General features: G+C 44.2%; 1 protein-coding gene across 3 annotated transcripts in view; it reads right to left on the bottom strand.

Annotated features, from left to right (window-relative positions):
• The window catches only part of ptpn13 (protein tyrosine phosphatase non-receptor type 13), a 51,312-nt gene that overhangs the window by 14,618 nt on the left and 16,792 nt on the right, over positions 1-19,902 (bottom strand). For 2 of the 3 annotated variants that reach the window (XM_080018405.1, XM_080018406.1), the window contains exons 7-20: positions 16,585-17,220; positions 11,748-11,840; positions 9,707-9,809; positions 8,346-8,568; positions 8,106-8,180; positions 7,385-7,553; positions 6,583-6,733; positions 6,213-6,351; positions 5,941-6,093; positions 4,756-4,938; positions 4,494-4,656; positions 3,422-3,860; positions 2,737-2,843; positions 1,725-1,784 (exon numbers count right to left, since the gene is read on the bottom strand). In XM_080018405.1, the coding sequence (XP_079874531.1) occupies positions 1,725-1,784; positions 2,737-2,843; positions 3,422-3,860; positions 4,494-4,656; positions 4,756-4,938; positions 5,941-6,093; positions 6,213-6,351; positions 6,583-6,733; positions 7,385-7,553; positions 8,106-8,180; positions 8,346-8,568; positions 9,707-9,809; positions 11,748-11,840; positions 16,585-17,220 (2,694 nt within the window). Of the gene's footprint in view, positions 1-1,724; positions 1,785-2,736; positions 2,844-3,421; positions 3,861-4,493; positions 4,657-4,755; positions 4,939-5,940; positions 6,094-6,212; positions 6,352-6,582; positions 6,734-7,384; positions 7,554-8,105; positions 8,181-8,345; positions 8,569-9,706; positions 9,810-11,747; positions 11,841-14,786; positions 14,834-16,584; positions 17,221-19,902 lie in introns of those variants that run through there. The other variant, XM_080018407.1, reaches the window with a different exon arrangement.

Here is a 19,902-nt window from a genome sequence, read left to right as displayed (position 1 = left end):
ATTGCCGTCAATCAAGCGGGGGGCCAGCTTCAGTCCAAACAGAGCCCAGCAGTGTTAGCAGATAAGCCTGGACTTTAGCAGCACCGGCTAATGGATCTGGACACACAGCTTAAACTGAAATGAAAGGAAAGGTCATGAGTCCTGCGCTAAGCATGGAGCCCTTAAATGCGGCAGGGATTTAGTTTCCAGAGACAGCCATGCCGCGGTGGCTAACAGGCGGCCGATCAGGTCAAAACACAAGTTTCCTTGGTTTGCACATTGAGCTGTAGGTTATGGACAGTTTAACACCAAACTATGTCGGCTCCTGTGTTGCGCGTTCGAAAAAGGTGGCGGGGTCGCCCCGATCTCTTTGAACAACGACTTTAAGACATTTGAGGCTCTTGTTAGGCGGCCCTCAACACCACTGCCTATTTACCTAGCAGTGACCCTCCGCCCTCCTGGCCCCGACTCATGGTGATGCACGCAGATAATATATTTAATAATGAGTGAATTTAAAATCCATGTGAACTTTCCATCGGAAAAGACCTTAGCGGGGCGTTCCAGACAATAATATACACATTTGGCTTTATGCAGCTAATACATTAAGCGACCCGTAATTATGGGAGCACTATTGACCTGGTACTAAGCCGGGGTATTGATACCTCTTACGTAGTGGTTCTCCCCCTCCACCTCCGCTATGTCTGACCACTACTTCAGAAAATTACAAATCTTAATCCAGCGCCGGCGTTCCGAACATGACCAGAGCTATGGCAGCCATAAACATTAGCGCCTTAACTACGACCGCGCTTTTTGACGTTGCCCACCGCTGAGGCTTCCTTTCTATTGTTACGAAGGTCCCGTTGAAACTGATTTGACGCGGCCCTCCGTAATGCTTTAGACGCAGCGGCACCAGGAGGAATAATAAATAAATAAATAAAGAAATAAAAATGAAAACAAAAACACCTTGGTTTACGGATCAGGCCCGAGCGCTGGAGAAATCCTGCAGGAAACAACTTGCTGGAGCTGGAGGCGCTCCGTCAGGCGCAGGGCGAATGGTTTGCTGAACCACAAACGTTCTCTTTCGTGAGCCAAAACTTAAGTATTTCTCCAGGTTACTCTTGTCTTAATAAAATAATCCTAAAACTTTATTTGATACGATAGCTATGGTAACCCAACAACAGCCTATTCTCAACAGCTCCCCCTCTACAGCTAATGACTTCATGAGACTGTTGAGGCACTCGGCCTCAACCCCAATCTATTTCTTCCAATATCGAGACAGGAACAGGCACTAAAGCAGACGGTATAAATAACCTCCCACACCTTAATGCAATATCTGTAGAAATTCTATCACAGATGGTTAAGTGCAGCAAAACAGACAACTTGCTCGACCGACTCCCTGGGAAAACCTGTTCAAGAGCTGTTTCCAATTTTAGGAGCCTCTACTCTTAACGTTATTAATTCATCTCTCTCCTCTGGCGCTGTACCTGTGGCTTTTATGACAGCCGTGATTACACCCTTCATTAAAAACAACAACAACCTCGACCATGAGAGTCTTAGCAACTATAGGATAGTCTCAAATCTCCACTTCAACCCAAATTCTTGAAAAAAATTCTAAATTCTAAACTTGCCCTATGCTTCGATGGACTAAAAAGTGTTAGAAAATAGATAAGGAGATTTAATGCATGGGCATGGTATGTGAAGCGACGCAATAAACATGGAGGCACCAATGCAAGTCGTATACCTACCAATGACGGTGGAAGAGGCTGGGGTTGAGGGCTGCTCCGAGGAACCGTGCATGCTCACCCCTGGGAACACAGCAGAGCAGCTCATAAACACGTAAACACTCACTGTCCGTTTACACCCGCTGCTGTGCCGCACTGGTCTTCTACAGATAATTACTGTCAAAGTAATGCAAGTAATATGATAATAGCAATGACAACACTAATACCGCAAGAAATAATGACCCCTGCAGAGAGCAACTAAACAAATCAAAACATTTAAGCCAAACTGTTATAGAAAAGATTTTCCACCCTTATCAAATATAATGAATGAGACGAATGCGGTGAAAGTCAATAGGAATAAAAAGAACAATCTGAAACTGAGTTTCAGAACGAAGCACCCCAGGAGTCAAATATTCTGAGAAAATGTGTAAATAATGACCTTAACTTTAGTTTATGGGCATAAAAACATAGCCTGCTGTAGTTGTCAACTGCATAATCCCCTGCACTACTTAAATACTGGAAAGTATGCAAGATGGTAGATATTTGAGTCACTTCGCTTCGGGCTGGTTCCCTTCGCTAGTGGTGGGTGAGCGAAATGAACCGGGTTACTTAAAACAGGGGTCCCCAAAAGACTGCTCTGATCAGAGTGGCTTTATATAGTGTTAGGGGAGGGGTCATGAAAAGTAGGGCCACTGTGCTTCATTAAGCCCTGATTTAGGCCTGTCCGAAAAAATCCGGAACACAAAAATGATCAGGTGCAGTTTAACCGTCTAACTCCACAATTGAGTACTAGTTCACAGTCTCATAACATGTTTTCAGCAATGGTTTTCTAACATGTATAATGTGTTTAGAAACAAATCACTGAGATCACGTCACAGGGACTTTAACTGAAATTGACGTTCCTGAAGAAAACAAAACAAATCATGAATACATCAGATGAAACATTTTCTCGGCAAAAACATGCCAAAATGCACACAATATATTGCAGAGAGTGGACGAAAAAAATAAAAAGAAAGAGCAAAAAGAGCATCCTTACCTACAACGTAAGCTTGACTAGCGTCTTCTATGGAAGAAGAATCAGTTTCTCTCTTGAACCTACTGATACTCCAGGCTGGGCTGCTGTTCACCGCAGCACCAAATGCTCTGGAGAGGGGTGTCAAGAAAGAAAGTGGTTGGACTGGAACTGTAACTCAATGGAGCCTTGTTCCACTTAAATTGAATAAAAATACAAGTTGTACTGGCCTCCAGCAAATATCAAATAAGATTCTCCCACGCCTGTTTAATACCACTGTGCAGGTCTAATAGCATTCTATGCAGAGTTGCACTTAGTTTCGGGGGAGCTGGAAACAGAGGGGGTAACTGGTAAAGGCACACACACACACACACACACACACACACACACACACACACACACACACACACACACACACACACACACACACACACACACACACACACACACACACACACACACACACACCTCTCTTGAGGTCTAATTAGAATGTGCAGAGTTCTCTGGCAGCCCAGAGGGTAGTTACGGTCCTATTAATAGGCCCTTACTTAGTAACCCTTGAACACTGGTAAGAAGGCATTCTGAGTGGCACCCAACTCGTCTAATCTGACTGGTAAGAAAAGCGCTTTAAGACGCTACGTATACAATGTATGTCTGTGTTATCTTTTAGTTTTTTTTTTGTTTGTTTAAAAAGTTGTCTTTCACTCACTTATCTGGTTGGTGCGACAGCGAAAGAGAGTCTGTGTCCGAACGAGCGCGGTGATGCAGCGGATGGTGAGGCTGCATCTGGACCAGTCCACCGTGTGAGCGGCTACTGTAGGACTCCCCGATAGCCGAGGCCAGGGCTGCCCGGTGCTCAGGGGACTCCGGGACCTGGCCCAGGTTGTGGTGGGAGCGGCTCATCAGCTGGGGATTGGAGTGAACCAACGGTGCGGGTGTAAATCCTGGCAAGAACAGCTCTTCCTGGGATAGATGTCCGGATAGCGCCTTGTTGAGGGCCACCTCCGAGTAGGAAATCCTCTTCAGGTGTTCCGGGTTGGAGCGAGTCGAAGAGCTAGGGCCCAGACTGGTGGAGCTCACGGCTCTGTCTATTGACTCGTCACTGCGAGGGTCTAGAGAATACTGAAGACTGCTCAGAGGGCTGTTTTCTGTTGACCGAGAGTGAAGGAAAGAAATTATTTCCAGGCTTCTATAGGATAATACACAGAAACTAACGCTAGATTCCTTGGGCTGATACTCAGGGGGTTACACACAGAAGTCCACTCGAGCCAAACACCTTCACACATTAATAACGACCACCGGTACCATACAGGCCCGTCCACTGACTAAACCCCGGTTTCTCCTCCGCCGGGCCTCCTCAGTGGCTACCATCCCTCCTCAACTACCACTACCAGTACTGAACAGGACTGCCCAGTGGCTATTTCTACTGGCACTGTCCAATACAATGAAACCCCATTGCCACTAATATATGCCAGCACTACCCTACAATATGGAAACATTCCCTCTCAGAATTTTTCTCAAGAAAAAAAAAAAAAAATGCAGGGAACATTAGGCTACGGAGGGTGAAATCAGGCTAAAACAAGTCAAGATGTTTATAAACCATTTTGTGGTCGGTTGCCCGTCCCCTTCAGCCAAAACGTGTGAAGTCTTTGGCATATGAAACAAACCGGGTTGGTCTATTCAGCTGTACGAATAGATAGATTGAAACATATTTCATGTTTGAGCGGGCACTCGTTTCCCAGTGACTCAACAAATGCATTTCTCGCTGTGTTCTCTTCTACCGAGCTCCTGCAGCTCCTGGTTGTTCTGGCGGGCCTTCATCTGCAGGTGGAACTTGTGCTGATCGGAGCAGAGCTGCAGCAGGTACTGGCACGTCTTATTGCTGTCTGTCTGGAACAGGTGCTTGATCCCGTCTGATGTGTTCTGGAGACAAATCTTCTTTTTCTTTATAAAAAAAAAAAAAAACATAAAAAACCCCACGTCAGTTTATTTTGAAAGCAGACGGTGCTGCTGTGCACTGTGCATCAAGAAGCAGATACGCACCGTAAAGGATATCTTCTTGGTCTCCCTCCAGGGGAACCTCAGCACTGGAGTACGATTCCCGTTAAGGACCTCGAAGATATGCACCCCTTTGGAGTAGACGCCCAGCATGATGCCCGTCTGGGACCTCTTTTCAGGGAGCACGCGGTGGAAGTGGACACCGTACTCCGTCAGTCTTTGGCTCACCTTTGTGAGAAACGACACCTTGTGAGATCTTGCACTGCGAAAGGTTGTGCTGTGCTGGTTTAGAGGGCATCGGTGCATTACAACAGGACTGTTAGAGTCCGAGGTGAAGGGTCTAAGAAGGCTGCAGTATTAGTTGAGACTTGTGAGAATATGTACTAACATCGGAACTACTGCATTGAGCCTTTGCTAAATCAAGGAATCTGAATCAATTTCTTATAGTCTTTCTAAATGGCCACAGACAAAAATGAAGATGTGCACGTATAGATGCCTTGGTGGTAGACAGGGGTCTGCATAGGCACTGACCGGTCTGCGGCTACACAGCCCATACACAGCAAACTGTGATGCATTGTGTGTTCTGACACCTTTCTATCATAGCAGCATTAACTTTTCAGCAATTTGTGCTACAGTAGCTCTTCTGTGGGATCGAACCAGACGGGCTAAACTTCCCCACGTGCATCAATGAACCTTGGGCGTCCATGACCCTGTCGCTGGTTCACCGGTTGTGCTTCCTTGGACCACTTTTGGTAGGTACTAACCACCGCATACCGGGAACACCGCACAAGACCTGCTGTTTTGGAGATGCTCTGACCCAGTCGTCTCGCCATCACAATTTGCCCCTTGTCAAAGTCCCTCAGATCCTTACGCTTGACCATTTTTCCTGCTTCCAACACATAAACTTCAAGAACTGACCTGTGCTGCCTACAATATCCCACCCCTTGGCAGATGCCATTGGAACTAGAAGATCAATGTTATTCACTTCACCTGTCAGTGGTTTTAATGCTGTGGCTGATAGGTGAATATACCTTCCACACACTAATGCTGCCATATTGGTCACACTGTTAATTTAGTTCACATCTCATCTCAAGACACATTGATTAAATAAATAGTTTATCAATTCACACAAAAACAACAATTTGTTGAGCTAGCACTGAAGTGCTTCAAGTCTATTGAAGCACTGCAGCGTGATCTAACCATGCAGAGTCTCAACGAGGCCTAACTGACCTTGAGGAACTCCAACTCCGCCTCCGCCTCGGTGATGCCATAGTAGTTACTGTGGAGTTTGGGCAGCTTCTCCTTGATGGTCGACTGTTCCAGTTTATCCAGGACAGACACGGGCAGATAGTGCTCCAATCTGAAGTACGTCTTCCCGTGAAGCTGAAGCACAAACATCATGCCGAAGATTAATTGAAATACTTGTCAAGGCAAAGGTTCCTGCAGGCCGGTTGTACGGGTTCACTTAATTGTAACCAATGAGTCTTGCGAGGACCACATACCTCGGCTTGGTAATCGCTGAATTCAGCCTGCAGCGCCAGAGAAGCCAGGACCATCGCATTCTCTGTGTCGCAACGCACGCGCTCCTCCAAGATGTCTTTCCTCAGCTGTAGGTAGTACTGGTGTTTGGTCATGGCATGCCTTTTTGTCAGCAAAAAACAAAACACGTGCCATCTATTACAACAGGAGAACGCTGCCATTCAACGAACTGCGTTAAAAATGCACTGCACATGAATGTAAACCACTCTTCTAGGGCCCACACAACACCCACACTTATGTAGCTTATTGAAACCTGAGGAATAATAGTAAATTACAGCTACTGTCAAGCCATGCTACGCTACGGTTTGGTTAATTATAACCTATAGTCCTTACTGTATAAAGTTGACATCATCCAGGAAGAACTTGATGCGTAAGAACAAGTTGAAGGAAACATCTGCTTTCTTCTTCTTGGGATCCTCCTTCCATCCTTCTGGTGCCACTTTGGACAGTTTGGCGTCAGGATCGACGAAGAAAAACTCATTATCTGCGGAGGGCGGGTTAATTGGGGTGAGACGGGAGGCAAAGAAGCAGGGGGAATGGACTTGTTCAACTCAATGTCACATAAGTCGCTTCGCTGTGCTTTGAGGAGGATTGGCATTCCTCGATGCAATCAACAAAAACATTGATGCTATATAATAACTATATCAATACCAATAACTCTATGCTTGATTTGGTTTCTTAATGAGCTGCGAGGTGGTTTTGTCATTATTTATTTCAAATCTAAGCTTGCAAATCAATACCACAATGGCAAAAACCTTCTTTTCCTTAAATTACAAAATTAAAATGAAATTTGCAATATATAGTACAAGTATTGTATGTACTGTATGTTTTACCCTAACCCGTAAATAAAATGCTTATATGATTGATGATTTGTTTGATTTAATTCCTTGTTAGTAACACAAACATGGATAGTATCAGTAACTAAAGAAATCATTCAAGAGAGCTCATAACAAACGTAAACATAATGACGGTTAACCAAGCATAATAAAAACACCAGATGTAAATCCGGACACACACACACACACACACACACACACACACACACACACACACACACACACACACACACACACACACACACACACACACACACACACACACACACACACACACACACACACACACACACACACACCTTTGAGAAACGCCAGGCCGAAGAGATGGTGCTCCACCAGTCCGACGTGGGCCACCACCATGTCCAGAACATCTTTGCACACAGCCTTGATGTCACAGCTGACCTCCAGTCTTTGGCCGTTCAGTAGCACCACTCCCACCTTCCTCTGCACATCATCTTTGCCACGTTTCTTGAAGAGAGAAAGGGAGGAAGACAGAAGGGTACAAAATAAAAAAAAATTAAAAATTAAAATAAAAAAAAGCTAAATACAGGTAGCAATTTCCTGATTTTTTTTTCACTTCATGTTTAATAAGTATGATATAAAAATGATTAGTAGTTCATGGTTGTGGGCTTTGCAAATCCAAGAGTCCAAGAGACTCAAGATTGTAGGGACACTTTTGAATCTTTTACTCAATCAGTTTTATCTGTATGTGTACTAACATCATCATCAACATCATTAATAAATTAATTTCATTTCACACTCCCAATGCCCTGACTTCTCTTGCATTTTAAACCTTTATTAAAACGAATTAATGAGAATTATTCAGAGACGGGGCTTTTATAATTTTTTTATTATTTTATTATTTCATCTGATAATACAATCAATACACTATAAGTCACAATGACACCAGATAATTATTTGGGGTACTATATTTATACAGGCTAACTCTTCAACAAACACCTAACAATGAGTAGTGCGGGGTAGTTTACTTCAGCAAAATGCCTATTGCCTAATACTCACCATTATAGAAGAGGGGACAGCTAATGGAACACAGGACTCACTCGTCATCTTCACAAATTCAGGACCGTAGAAGGGCTGGTGATTTGAGAAGAGTGGAGAAATTATTACAACAGAAAAGAAAAGTGCTCTTCTTACTTGTTTTTTTTTTTTTGTTTGTTTTTCCCCAGTGACATAAAATCAACCTCACTCATCACTTCTCCCACGATTTTAAAGTTCGCAAGACACACGGCCTCATCTCACCTTGGGCTTGCGCTGTGGAAGCGGCAGCACGGCGTTGCTGAAGGGGTCCTGGGGGTCGACGAAGGAGGCGCGCGACGGCGGAGACGGCTCGTCGGCGGTGTAGAGGTTGGCCCTGGACAGCCTGTTGGCCAGGTGGGCCTGCAGGCGCTGGACCTCCTCCTCCTGCCTCTGCAGGAGGAGCTCGGCTCCGACCAGACCGTCGTCCGACGCCCCGTCGTACAGCCTGACGAGAACGGGGGAGAGGAGAGGGCTTACAGACACGGGACGTACTCATTTTATGGAAGCATAAATGTGTCAGTGATTTTTGGTCGGCCCGTTTTTGTGCATCATCATTTTGTGCATCTAACAGTCGATAGCTCCTGCCTGGAAACATGTTTTGTAATACAGCTTCGACACACAAAGAAACCTAATTGTTTCCTTGTTTTGACTTCAAGGGAAAATATTTCTCTGCGCTTTTTTCCTGTCACATCAGTAGGGCATATGGACTGAAAAAAAAGAGAAGGAAGACAGAGATTGATGAGTATGGTTTTTTAAACATTGGAACGGGCGCCTCGGGACTTTCTGCGGCTTGGCTCTGCGGCGTACAACCCAATCGCCACAAAGGGACACACAACACGCGCAATTAATCAATGGCAATGACGGATGGGGTTGCAGAGCCGCACCGGGAATTCAGGTGGATGCTCCCGACCCGCAGAGGTGCCCCGCGGCAACTTTTGTTAACTTACAAGGTCACAACAGAGGCTAAAGTACAAATTGAACCCCCGCCAAAAGGGGGTGCTGGAGTGCTACTTACCCCCCCCCCCAAAACACACAGAGAGAGAGAGAGAGAGAGAGAGAGAGAGAATATTAACAAGTGAGAAAGACAGGAGAAGATGTTTGAACTGTGCTTGTAGAAAATACATGGGTCTCTTGGGAGTCTCTGACATGGCTAAGAGGATAGGAATGTGCTTACACTATCCTACTGACGGTTGCGAGCAGGCCGCCTGGGCTGGACGTGTACCGCCGGGCAGATTTCGGCGATACAAAGTTTGCTTCTTTTTCCAGGGCTTCGCGACGGGAGGGCCCATCGGAACGTTTCGGCACATCGTCGGGGAGGGAATCGCGGTCCGGCGATGTTTTTCAAAACCCTAACGGGGCTTAATCGACTAATTCTAGAGTCGGCTCAGTCCTCTGATCTGAACCCAGTACAGTTAGCTGTATGCGGGATGAGCGTGCGCTGTGATCCCAATGGGAGTCAACTGGTTGAATCCACACCATGAGGATTTAGGCTATTCTAGGTTAAAAAAAAGAGTGGTCTTAGCTGGCTTATAATGAATTATAATAAATTTGCAGCATATAGTGTGTGTGTGTGTGTGTCTTACCTGTGCCTGTATGCATTGTGGCTGGTCATTGACAAGGCATCATGTTCCGATGAAAGGGCCACTTGGGAGCTATACCTTCTCGCCCCCTCTTCTGGTTTCTTAGCTGAGGGAGACATGAGGCACGTCATGTTATTTAATCACACACACACACACACACACACACACACACACACACACACACACACACACACACACACACACACACACACACACACACACACACACACACACACACACACACACACACACGTAAAAGTGGAAATAAAATCCACAACGACATAATGAGTACAGTTAGACAGTAAGAGCTAGTGGAGTAACATTGACAATTCTCCAAGGAGTCAGCAGTTACGGCCTAACTTCACTTTGCGTCGACATTATCCTAAAAATCGTACCCTCGCCGTACAGCAGCGTATCTAGGACGTGACAGGACTCGTGGTTGAAAAAGCATTCTGATTTTACTGACAGATACAAGATAATGGCCTTTCATGGAACATTTATCACGTTTTTCAACCACTAGTGCACGCCCGTTCAAAAATGAAAGACTTTCTAAGACATTTTAATGACCACGTTTTAAGAAAACGTTGACGATTGGGTCCTGTGAAGCTGCCGTTTAAAGGCATGCACTCTTTGTGACTCAGTCACGGAGCCCTGAAGCCCCTGCCAGCTCGCCGTGTATTGAACGTTTATTAATATTACATGTGTCACGTGACCAAATTGCACCAAATTTGACGCTGCACATCCTTGCGTCCCTGGCAATCCACCCTCCAAGTGTGATGTGTGGTCATTGGATGACCGGTTGTCAAGATAATCAAAGGACATGCATACATACATAAAGACATACAGAGATTATTATTATTATTATTATTATAATTATCATTTATATTAGATTAAAGATGAAATTGTGACCATGCCGAGCAAAGTTCCTGACCTCAGCAATTGTGTTGGTAGGTATTGTATTTTCTTGCTGATGTTATGAACTACAACACCGACTGTAAAAAACTACAGAAAATGTCTAAATTATGTGAAAGGATTTCTCAATTTATGATATTTTCTCTTGCGTATGGTCTTCTAAGCCTCATTACAAGCAATTATAAATGGCCAGTAAAGTCTCATTTACCAAATAGAACAAATACTAGTCACTATTTTTTTATTTTTTTTATATATGTATAAAAAGGTGTAGTAGTCACTACTTATTGGTGTTAATGCTTAAAGGGCCAAACAAGTTCGTAAGATTTGCACAATCTTTAATTACTCAAGTCTTTTAAATCTATATCCTCCATAACTGCATTATACAGTATGTCCCAGTTTGGTTTGGAATCAAATTTAGGGTTTTTAACCTACCGAACGTTTGTTTGTATTCTGCTTGTGAACAAAATAGAAAAAGTAGAGCAGAGATCAGAGTTTCTTTTGTTTAATCTTGATATATGGATTTATTTTCAAGTTCACTATTGTAGGTAGTCAGAGAATTTGTTTCAGAGGAGGTTGCGGTCCCTGCCGAATAAATCAAATCTATAAATCTATGTCTCGCCAGCGTTCTGCTTCAAACCTCAAAAATATAATACTGCTGTAACCTGCGTTTAGATGGTGACGCGCCATTCCAACACCATCCTATCAACAGACAACAACTGAGACACTCCCATGTGGAGCATTCATTTAGAATATATTTTAAGCACGTCGAGGAGATGAAACTGGAAAGGAAGCCTCTTTAGAGTCGAAAAAACGCAAGCATATAATTCGAGAGTCAACTTAAGTTTAGTTAGATATGAATCCCATATTTTAATTTTGGCGAGGTTATATGTGTGGTAGCATTTTTTGGGGGGTGGGCTGGGGTCAGCTTTTTATAAAAAGGAGGAGGGGAGGCTCCAAGGAAAAAACGCTGGGAACGTATACATTTCAGCTGATTAAAAAGCAATGAGCAAACAAGAAATGCAGAAAATGTGACAAATGTCATCACATGAGCAGACAGAATGCGTGTGCCTATCGAATGTGAGTTGATAAGATGGGAAACCATCATGAAATGCATTTCTTGGCAGCAGTTTACCTTGCCTGTAGTCGGGGTCTGAGGAGGTGACCGACGGACTCTCACTGGATGAGCTGTAATCACTGTGGTACCTCTGGTGAGTGTGGAGAGGATCTGCAGGAAAAAAATAAAATAAATAAATAAAAATCATACATGGACAGTTATGAAATAGTCAATGGAGGAAAATGAAGGAGAGACGTGTATCAATGAAGATCCTCATGCACCAGTTTCATCCTAAGATTTATTGCACATTCCGATTCATAATTAGAATTCTTTCTTTGCCATTGTTGTCTTGCGATTGGGCCATGGCTTGTCCAGGGGTTCCTAAACAGCTAAGTATGCTTTATTTGAGTGGCTTTGGGCCAGCCAACATGAATTTTACGACAATAATTGAAGAAAGAAACGCATTAACCATGGTGAAAGGCTTCTACCTCTCCATGTTTAACTTTGTTTTGAAACATTACTGAACCCAGAAGACCAAGCTTGACCAGTCAATCATTAAGCCATATCGTAAGCTCAATATCAAACGCTATTTGTTATGTCCATTTCTCTGTGAGTTCACTTTTAACTTTAACTCATGTTTAGGAAGGCGAACGGAATGGCACGGCACAACTCTACCGTGAGACAAGGCCGCGGCGTTAACATTTGTCTGAAGCGAGTTCAGAGACCGCTCTTCTCTAGTTTTTGCGAAACTCTCCCTTGTCGAAGAACTTGAAAGTCCTGCTTCTGGGTTTCAACCACCTAACTCCAGCTCGTACTCTCGACATTCCTCGGAGCTTAATAGAATCGGAAACATTCTGTTTATCCCCTTTATCTCGCGTTTCTCTGTGTAAACAGCTTAGGTCAGTGGAGGTGGTGGCAGGACTGGTCTTCTGAGGGTAGAATAGCTTCCTTTTTCCAAAGGGGAGCTCGTATTTTTCAAGTGTCACGTGTAAGTCATGTGAAAGGGCAGCCCCCGATCGTTGCGCGGTGATTTCTGATGCATCTTGAAAAGCACACTCCTCTGCATACACACAGTGCACAAAATGCACAAACAGTTACACGGACACAGAAACATGCTCATACATCATACACGTTTTTGGACTCATGCTTGTGGTAGCTCAGCTGCCCCGCACGGGATGAAACGCTGTTGTATGCTGCGTTCGTGGACGAGCGCCGTCCGGCACGTAAACAGCTCGGCTTATCCAGGAGCGCTGTTTAAGATGTAAGCGCGTGACTTTTTGACGCGCAAAGTTGTTTTCTAGTTGTCCCTTGGTTCTCTTTAACAGTCCAGTTAATCGAGATTGCGTGGTGATAAATTGGTTAGAATGGATTCGTTTCATAAATTGATTCATTTCTAATTTAATTTATATAAGAATAGCTGTAAAAAGTTCTAAAATACAATAAAATTAATTTGAAAAAATCACATGCTGCAACAAGGTTATTGGCATTTCCTCATAGTGTCATTCAAATAAGAATAAAAAAAAAGAAAAACAGATTAACAGGCAGTCTTCGCGCTATGAGGCTTACTCTCTGACATTCACAGTCGATTACTTCAGTTCTTGGGTGGATTTCAGACTGAGCGGACAGTGTTAACACTTCACTCAAAACATAGAAGGATAGAGATCTGACGAGTGGAGTCGGAGTGTTAACCAATGTGAGAAAACAAACGAATACACGGCGGACCAACTTAAATCAAGGAGACAATTAGGTACTGGTCTGAGGGCACGAGCGGCGTTGACCAATCAGCGTTACCCTTGATATTGAGACCGACCATGTCAACAACATTTGCCATTACCACATCATCATGAACACACAGTTAACCCTAGGAAGTAGGGGCACATGCAAAGGAAAGGAGAGATCCTGGTCACGATATTGAAGGAGAAAGATAAGGAATATCTAGAGCAGGGGTCCTCAAACAACTACTGGTGAGTCACAGTGTGGGGCCAGGTGGTATTCTGTCGTATAGGTCTACAGAAATGAAGCAGGACAATTTACAATATCACAAAATATCTACATATTTATTCCTTTTAACATTTTAATTACGTTTGGTTGTGGGTCTTTGTATTAAAACAACTGAGAACCTCTAATAAATAGGATTATTTCGATAAATGTGCTCTGCAGTGCTCCTCTGGGGTTCGCTATCATTATCGTAGTTTATCAAATGACCAAATAAAAACAACAATGTGAACATTTTATTTTGAAAGGGAACTACATGGAGCCACTGAGCTGATTCACTTGGCACATTGAGAGCTCCTCCAAACACTTTCCTCTGTTTCTTTCAGCATTTTTTTTTCTCCACAGGCTATTGCCCTTTTGTGCTCATATTCAGGAGAGACACAAACCCAGACGTTGAGGTTATTTACAGTCTGGTGGTCTCCAGGAGAAAAAGAAACTCCCACCGAAATGGATAATGATAGCTTAGTGCAACTCAGCATTTTCCAACGTTTACTTGAGTCAGCATGAACCAGACAGCGTAGGCCTTCCTATATTACTTGTTTATGGGCTGAAATATACAAAAATGCCACAGCGAGAAAACTCATACATACAAATGTCGACACCGTTATCTTAAAAATGTGGGGGGGGGATAAAAAGTTTTATATGTTTGATCGAAAGGCCAATGGTGTAAACCAAATGTGCAAACACTTTGCACAAAGTTCACCCGCTAATCACAGCTCCATGTGAAGTCCGTAAAGTTGTTGAAACCAAACAGCAATACGATTATGAACATTTCCGTGCTGCGCTCATGCAGTCACCTCCCCTTCCCCGAGGACTGCAGTATACTGGAACGTTTCCGTTGCCTGACCCGGCCCAGCCCGGAGACACATGACCCGCTGCCAAGCCCCGGAAAGTCCAATAACGTTTGGAATTCCCTCATCCGCTACACATGACTCCAATTACAGACTTCTAGCCCTGTTAGGAAACTTTCTACTGATTGAAGCACCTTGGCACTACAAATGGCGGGGGGTTGGGGGGGTGGGGGAGGCAGCGGGTGAGAAATGGGGGTTCAAGTATAAACATGCACATGCACACACACAGGGCGAGGAAAAAGGAGCAGAAGTGAATAGACTCTTAGCGCACTGTGCAACTGGATGAAACCTGAGAGCATTGACCACTGCTGCGCCATCGTTTTCCTGCACAAAAAAAGAACAGAAAGAGAAAGAAAGAAAGAAAGAAGGTTTCTGCCAAGTAAAACATATACGAGGCCCTGAAAATCCTGTGCGCTCAATTAGGCCTCATTCATACTGAAGAAAATAAAAAAAAATTCTTGGAAAGAATACAAAAATATTTTGGTTATGGGATTATACTCAACCCACGATTATAATGCACACACACACACACACACACACACACACACACACACACACACACACACACACACACACACACACACACACACACACACACACACACACACACACACACACACACACACACTTAATTGACCATTATGATTTCTGAACCAGGGAGGGCTGCCGCTGAGGGCTCCCATTTCACCTCAATTTTACATCAAAGAGTCTGAGTCCCTCCGACTGGGGAGAAAAGGCAACACTGTCAAACGGAAATAATTCCTTTGGCTGGTGGCTCAGTTAAAATTAAAAATAGCACCCAGAAGAGAAAGATGAGTATAGTCAGGAGTTTTGGGCTGGGCAGAAACAAGCAAGAGCGGGGGGACGACGACTCAAGGAAGCAGGATGATAATATATTTTCATAAGAAGCCGTTCTTCCATTAAATGCCCATCCCTCTACACTGTCACCAGACGGATGGCAGGCAGCCATGGCATTTTTCAAAGAAGTAAACATTATGTGTGACATGTGACTCACTCCATACAATAAACTGGCCTCAGAAGACTTTTCGGAGAACTCATTAAGCGTCCCCCAGAGTCGCTTATAGATTTCGGATCTGACTGCGGGGGGGGGGGGGGGGGTTAAAACTATTGTATTGTGGGTGTGCTAGAATCAAGTATGTGACTGTGCTGTGCATTTATGACCGTTTGGTTCTATGCTAAAAATGGGACTATTTCAATGTGCATTCCTACAGAGACAGAGACAGAGACACACACACACACAGAGAGAGAGAGAGAGGAGAGAGAGAGAGAGAGAGAGAGAGAGAGAGAGAGAGGAGAGAGAGAGAGAGAGAGAGAGAGAGAGAGAGGAGAGAGAGAGAGAGAGAGAGAGAGAGAGAGAGAGAGAGAGAGAGAGAGAGAGAGAGAGAGAGAGAGAGAGAGAGAGAGAGAGAGAGAGGAGAGAGAGAGAGAGAGAGAGAGAGAGAGAGAGAGAGAGAGAGAGAGAGAGAATATAGTATATAGGCAATACAGTACGTGTGACAGTTAGCAGCAAGCTAGAATTAAGCTGGCCTGTAATTATAATCTGCCATTTAGGGACCTCTGTACTTGTGAGTCATTCTGTCTAAACACTGCTGCACCGCCAATGGTTCTCCATTCATGCCAGGATCTAGCTTCCATTCTACATAGTACTTACAGATGGACACACAGCCTATAACTAGCTAGTGTATCTGTCTGCCTACATCATCCAGTCCGTTTGCTCTCCGGTCAACTTCCTGTCCTGAATTCATGTTGAGTACACACACAAATTCCAAAATAACCATATACCATAACACTGTGTTCCAGGTGGAATCCATCATAGGTCTCGGTTATAGAACAAGCCCAACTGGGCAAGTTCTGTTCAGAGTAGCGCACTATGGGCATGATCTCACCCAAAAGCTTCTCGAGGAATTTAACTTGGCACTGAAACACAAACACTTGAAGGTGCAAGCGCAGCAGAAAATGTGTAGGAGGAACATATCCTGAAACAGAGTCAACGGCGTACAAAGTGTAGCATTCATCCACAGCTGTCTTTGGTAAGACGGTTTACTCACCATCTATCGCCTGTCTCAGCACTTGCAGTTTCCTCTGTCTCTCCTTGATCCTGTCGTAGGCACCGGTCAAGGCTGAGCTGACCGACAAGGCCGAGTGGTGGTGGGGCTTCCTGCTCCGCATCCCTCCAAACTCTGAGTAACGTGAATCCCTATCCCGGGACGCCCTTGAGGGGGACTTGCGCCGGCCGACTGAGTGGGTACTGAGGGCGCTACTCCCCCGCCGCGCATCCTCCAAGGCCCCGAAGCGGAGTGCGTCTGGGTCAATACAGGCCAAGTCCACAGACGAGGCCCAAGTCTTCCTTGTCTGACCGAGGCCCAGGTCTCCACTGCGATATGTTAGAGACCTCTGATCAAGTTCCACAGGCCGTCCCCTCTGCTGCTGGGCGTGAAAAGAGTGCAGATGGGGATGGGAGTTCTGGTGCTGGAGCACGTGCGGTCTGGAGTAGAGGTCCGTAGTGGATTCAGAGCCGGGGTGGTAGTCGGCTGGGGTATGCTCTAGGGTTGCCGCATCATCCGCCTTCATTACATCCTGGATAGGCAGAGAGCCCATGGAGCGGCTGAGGCCGCGGTTCAGAGAGGACTGCTCGTGAGTTCGGGACCGGTAGCGCTCTAGCACTCTGGGGGCAGCACTTCTCCCTGAGAAGAGACAGAATATAAGAATTAAACCAGGGAAATAAATACTGCTTTTCCAGGGAGTACGTTTAAAACCAAACGCCTCACTAACATTCCTGACCAACTTTCAATAAAGGACATGCTAAATCTAATCAGGCCAAACAGAGACTAAACTGAAATTGATGGTGAACTCTGCATTTTCTAAAATTCTCCAACAATTACAGAAATCCTGATGAATTAATTTGCCATTTTTATTTAAAAGAAAGCACTGGGAAGTTACACTCTCCCTTTCTGCATGATTCTGGGTTTTTGTGGCCTTTCTAATTTTCAGCGTATAATTCAGTTTTCCGCAAACAATTCCTCTTTCAAGAAATTGCCCCATTTCTGGGCGGCCCGATTAATAGAATGCATGAAAGTGATCGATGACATGGATGAAAATAACCCGAAAACTACCCAGGTATAGTCGGGGCAGGACTGGGACGCAAAATTGGGCCTCGCATTTCATGAGATTTCACACGAACCGGGGGGGGCGCCATGAGGCCGTCAGCCACATGATGCCATAATGCCGAACCTTCTCCGCAGTCTACATTACCGAGGAACGAAATGCCATCTGATTTTCAGCTCAATCATTACATAATATTAGCAACAGTGGCCAGCTACAGCCACTCTGTGCAAGATGCTGCCTCGTGAAAGAAACAACAAAATGTCAAATAAAACAACAAAGTTTATAGTACAACAAAAAAGTCCTTCGAGTGAGGACATTTAGGCTGAACCAAAAGCTTCCCCTGCCGCACAACAGCTCCCTGTTGCTCTACCTGGCTTCCTCATCCATCAAATATTGCAGTCCCAGTACAGGCCGTATGGATGGGCTTTTGTGAATATCTTTACAGAGGAGGAGATATCAAAAGCCCTCCCGAAGGTAGAACTCCGACATTCGTTGGGACGGGAGTATGCCAGTCAATTTGCACGGTACGTTCACATGGTCTTTACACTAAAAATGTGTAACTTGATTGAAAAGGGAGAACGAATAAATCAATGCTGTGTAAACAGACTACTGGGCAAGGACACACGTTTACTTTCTCTTGAAACTTTTAAGCTCCATTGGTCTTAATTGAAAATACCCTTGTTTCACAAGGTATATGATCCATGCAACTTATAAAGTATTTAATTTCTTTATTTAAAAAAAAATACATTCCTGTTCAGTAATAAATGTAATAACTTTCAAATTCAAAATACTTATTTAATCATCCATTAACTGTCTACATACACATTCACAATTTAAAGCTTGCAGAAAATGATTGAAAAAGAAAAATAATGTAGTCGTTATATAAGTTGAAGTATCAGTCGATAGAAATGCACGTGCGCTACATTAATCTAAATAAGCAAAAAAATGACTATATACGTAAAAGGAAATGAAAAACATCCAGACAGTATTATAGGAACCAAAGCAGATCACATCAGGATAAGGATACAAACATTTTAATGAGGTCATTCTATTACACAGTGCTTTGATCCCCCACCCCTCACACAAGTCATTTGTTGCCACAAGTTTTTTAAGTAATGTTTCAGCTTTGCTGCGCCAAGGACCATGGCGATACAGTAACGGCAACAAACATGAAAAAAGCAACAACACGCGGGCACGAAAACGAAACAATGACCGAATTCTCCCAGCAATTTTAAACCTCCCTGCTACCGAAATATAAGAGAAAGCCACTCCTTTGGGAGGAAAAAAAGAAAGAAAAAAGATGCTTCGGGACTGAGTAATACTCTTTGGATGTACTTTTCCCTAGGGCTGGCTAGGTCTCAACCGGGGAAACAAAGCAGTGATACAAACAGCAGACCAGCAGTTTCACTGCTGACTCCAAAATATGTATCTGTAATCAATGCCATGCCGTGCTTACATAACCAGGACGGTAGCCATGCTTTTGCTCTGCTCTCCCTTCCATGGCCTGGAAGAGATGCCAAAATTCTCTCAGAAACCACTGGGAAGACTTTGTCATATTTTCCTGAATTAAATCTCATCCCGGGTTGCAGAGTGGTGGTTCTCGTCTACTTTTAGTTGTCTTTTTGATGTTAAAGACTGACGAGAATGTTTTCTCCGAGCCTTCCCTCCCCTTCGGCTGGCTGCTCCTCTTTCTGGGTGAACGGACGCTTGACAGCCCGGTAAGTTACTCTTAGAGGAACAAAAGACAAACCGTAAGCAGTCATAACACCTGGAGGTTGTTTTTTTAGATACATTTATTTAATCCAGGTTTAACTGTAGATATCTGCACAAAGATTGAGGAAACCTTTAATGGACTACATCGCCTTCCAGCTCAATTTGTAATTCAAAAAGGCAGCATAACCGATGGCAGCAATTTCTGTGTCTGCACTCACAATATCTTTGGTTTTAATAGAACAGAACGCAGTTGACCTTATTTTCATTAAAGCATAGCACTATCTTCATAACATGCTCTACATGCCGTCTCAACCTGTCCGTTTTAACTTGCTACGCTTCCTTAAAAGACGGCAACAGAAACATGGTAAGTACCTGCATATACAGAATTCACATCCACCATTTAAAAATGAATGATTCGAACCCGAAAATCAACCGAGACGAGCGTTCGATTTCCAAGTTCGATATCTCAAGATTTTCCCCATATTTTTGTGGGATATTTGTGGGATAGTCCGACATGGTTGCCATATTGGGCCGTTAAAAAAAAAAAA

The sequence above is a fragment of the Zeus faber genome (genome assembly GCF_960531495.2).
Source record: "Zeus faber genome assembly, chromosome: 17".
In the NCBI taxonomy this organism is placed as follows: Eukaryota; Metazoa; Chordata; class Actinopteri; order Zeiformes; family Zeidae; genus Zeus; species Zeus faber.
This window is presented reverse-complemented; position numbering and strand designations above follow the sequence as displayed.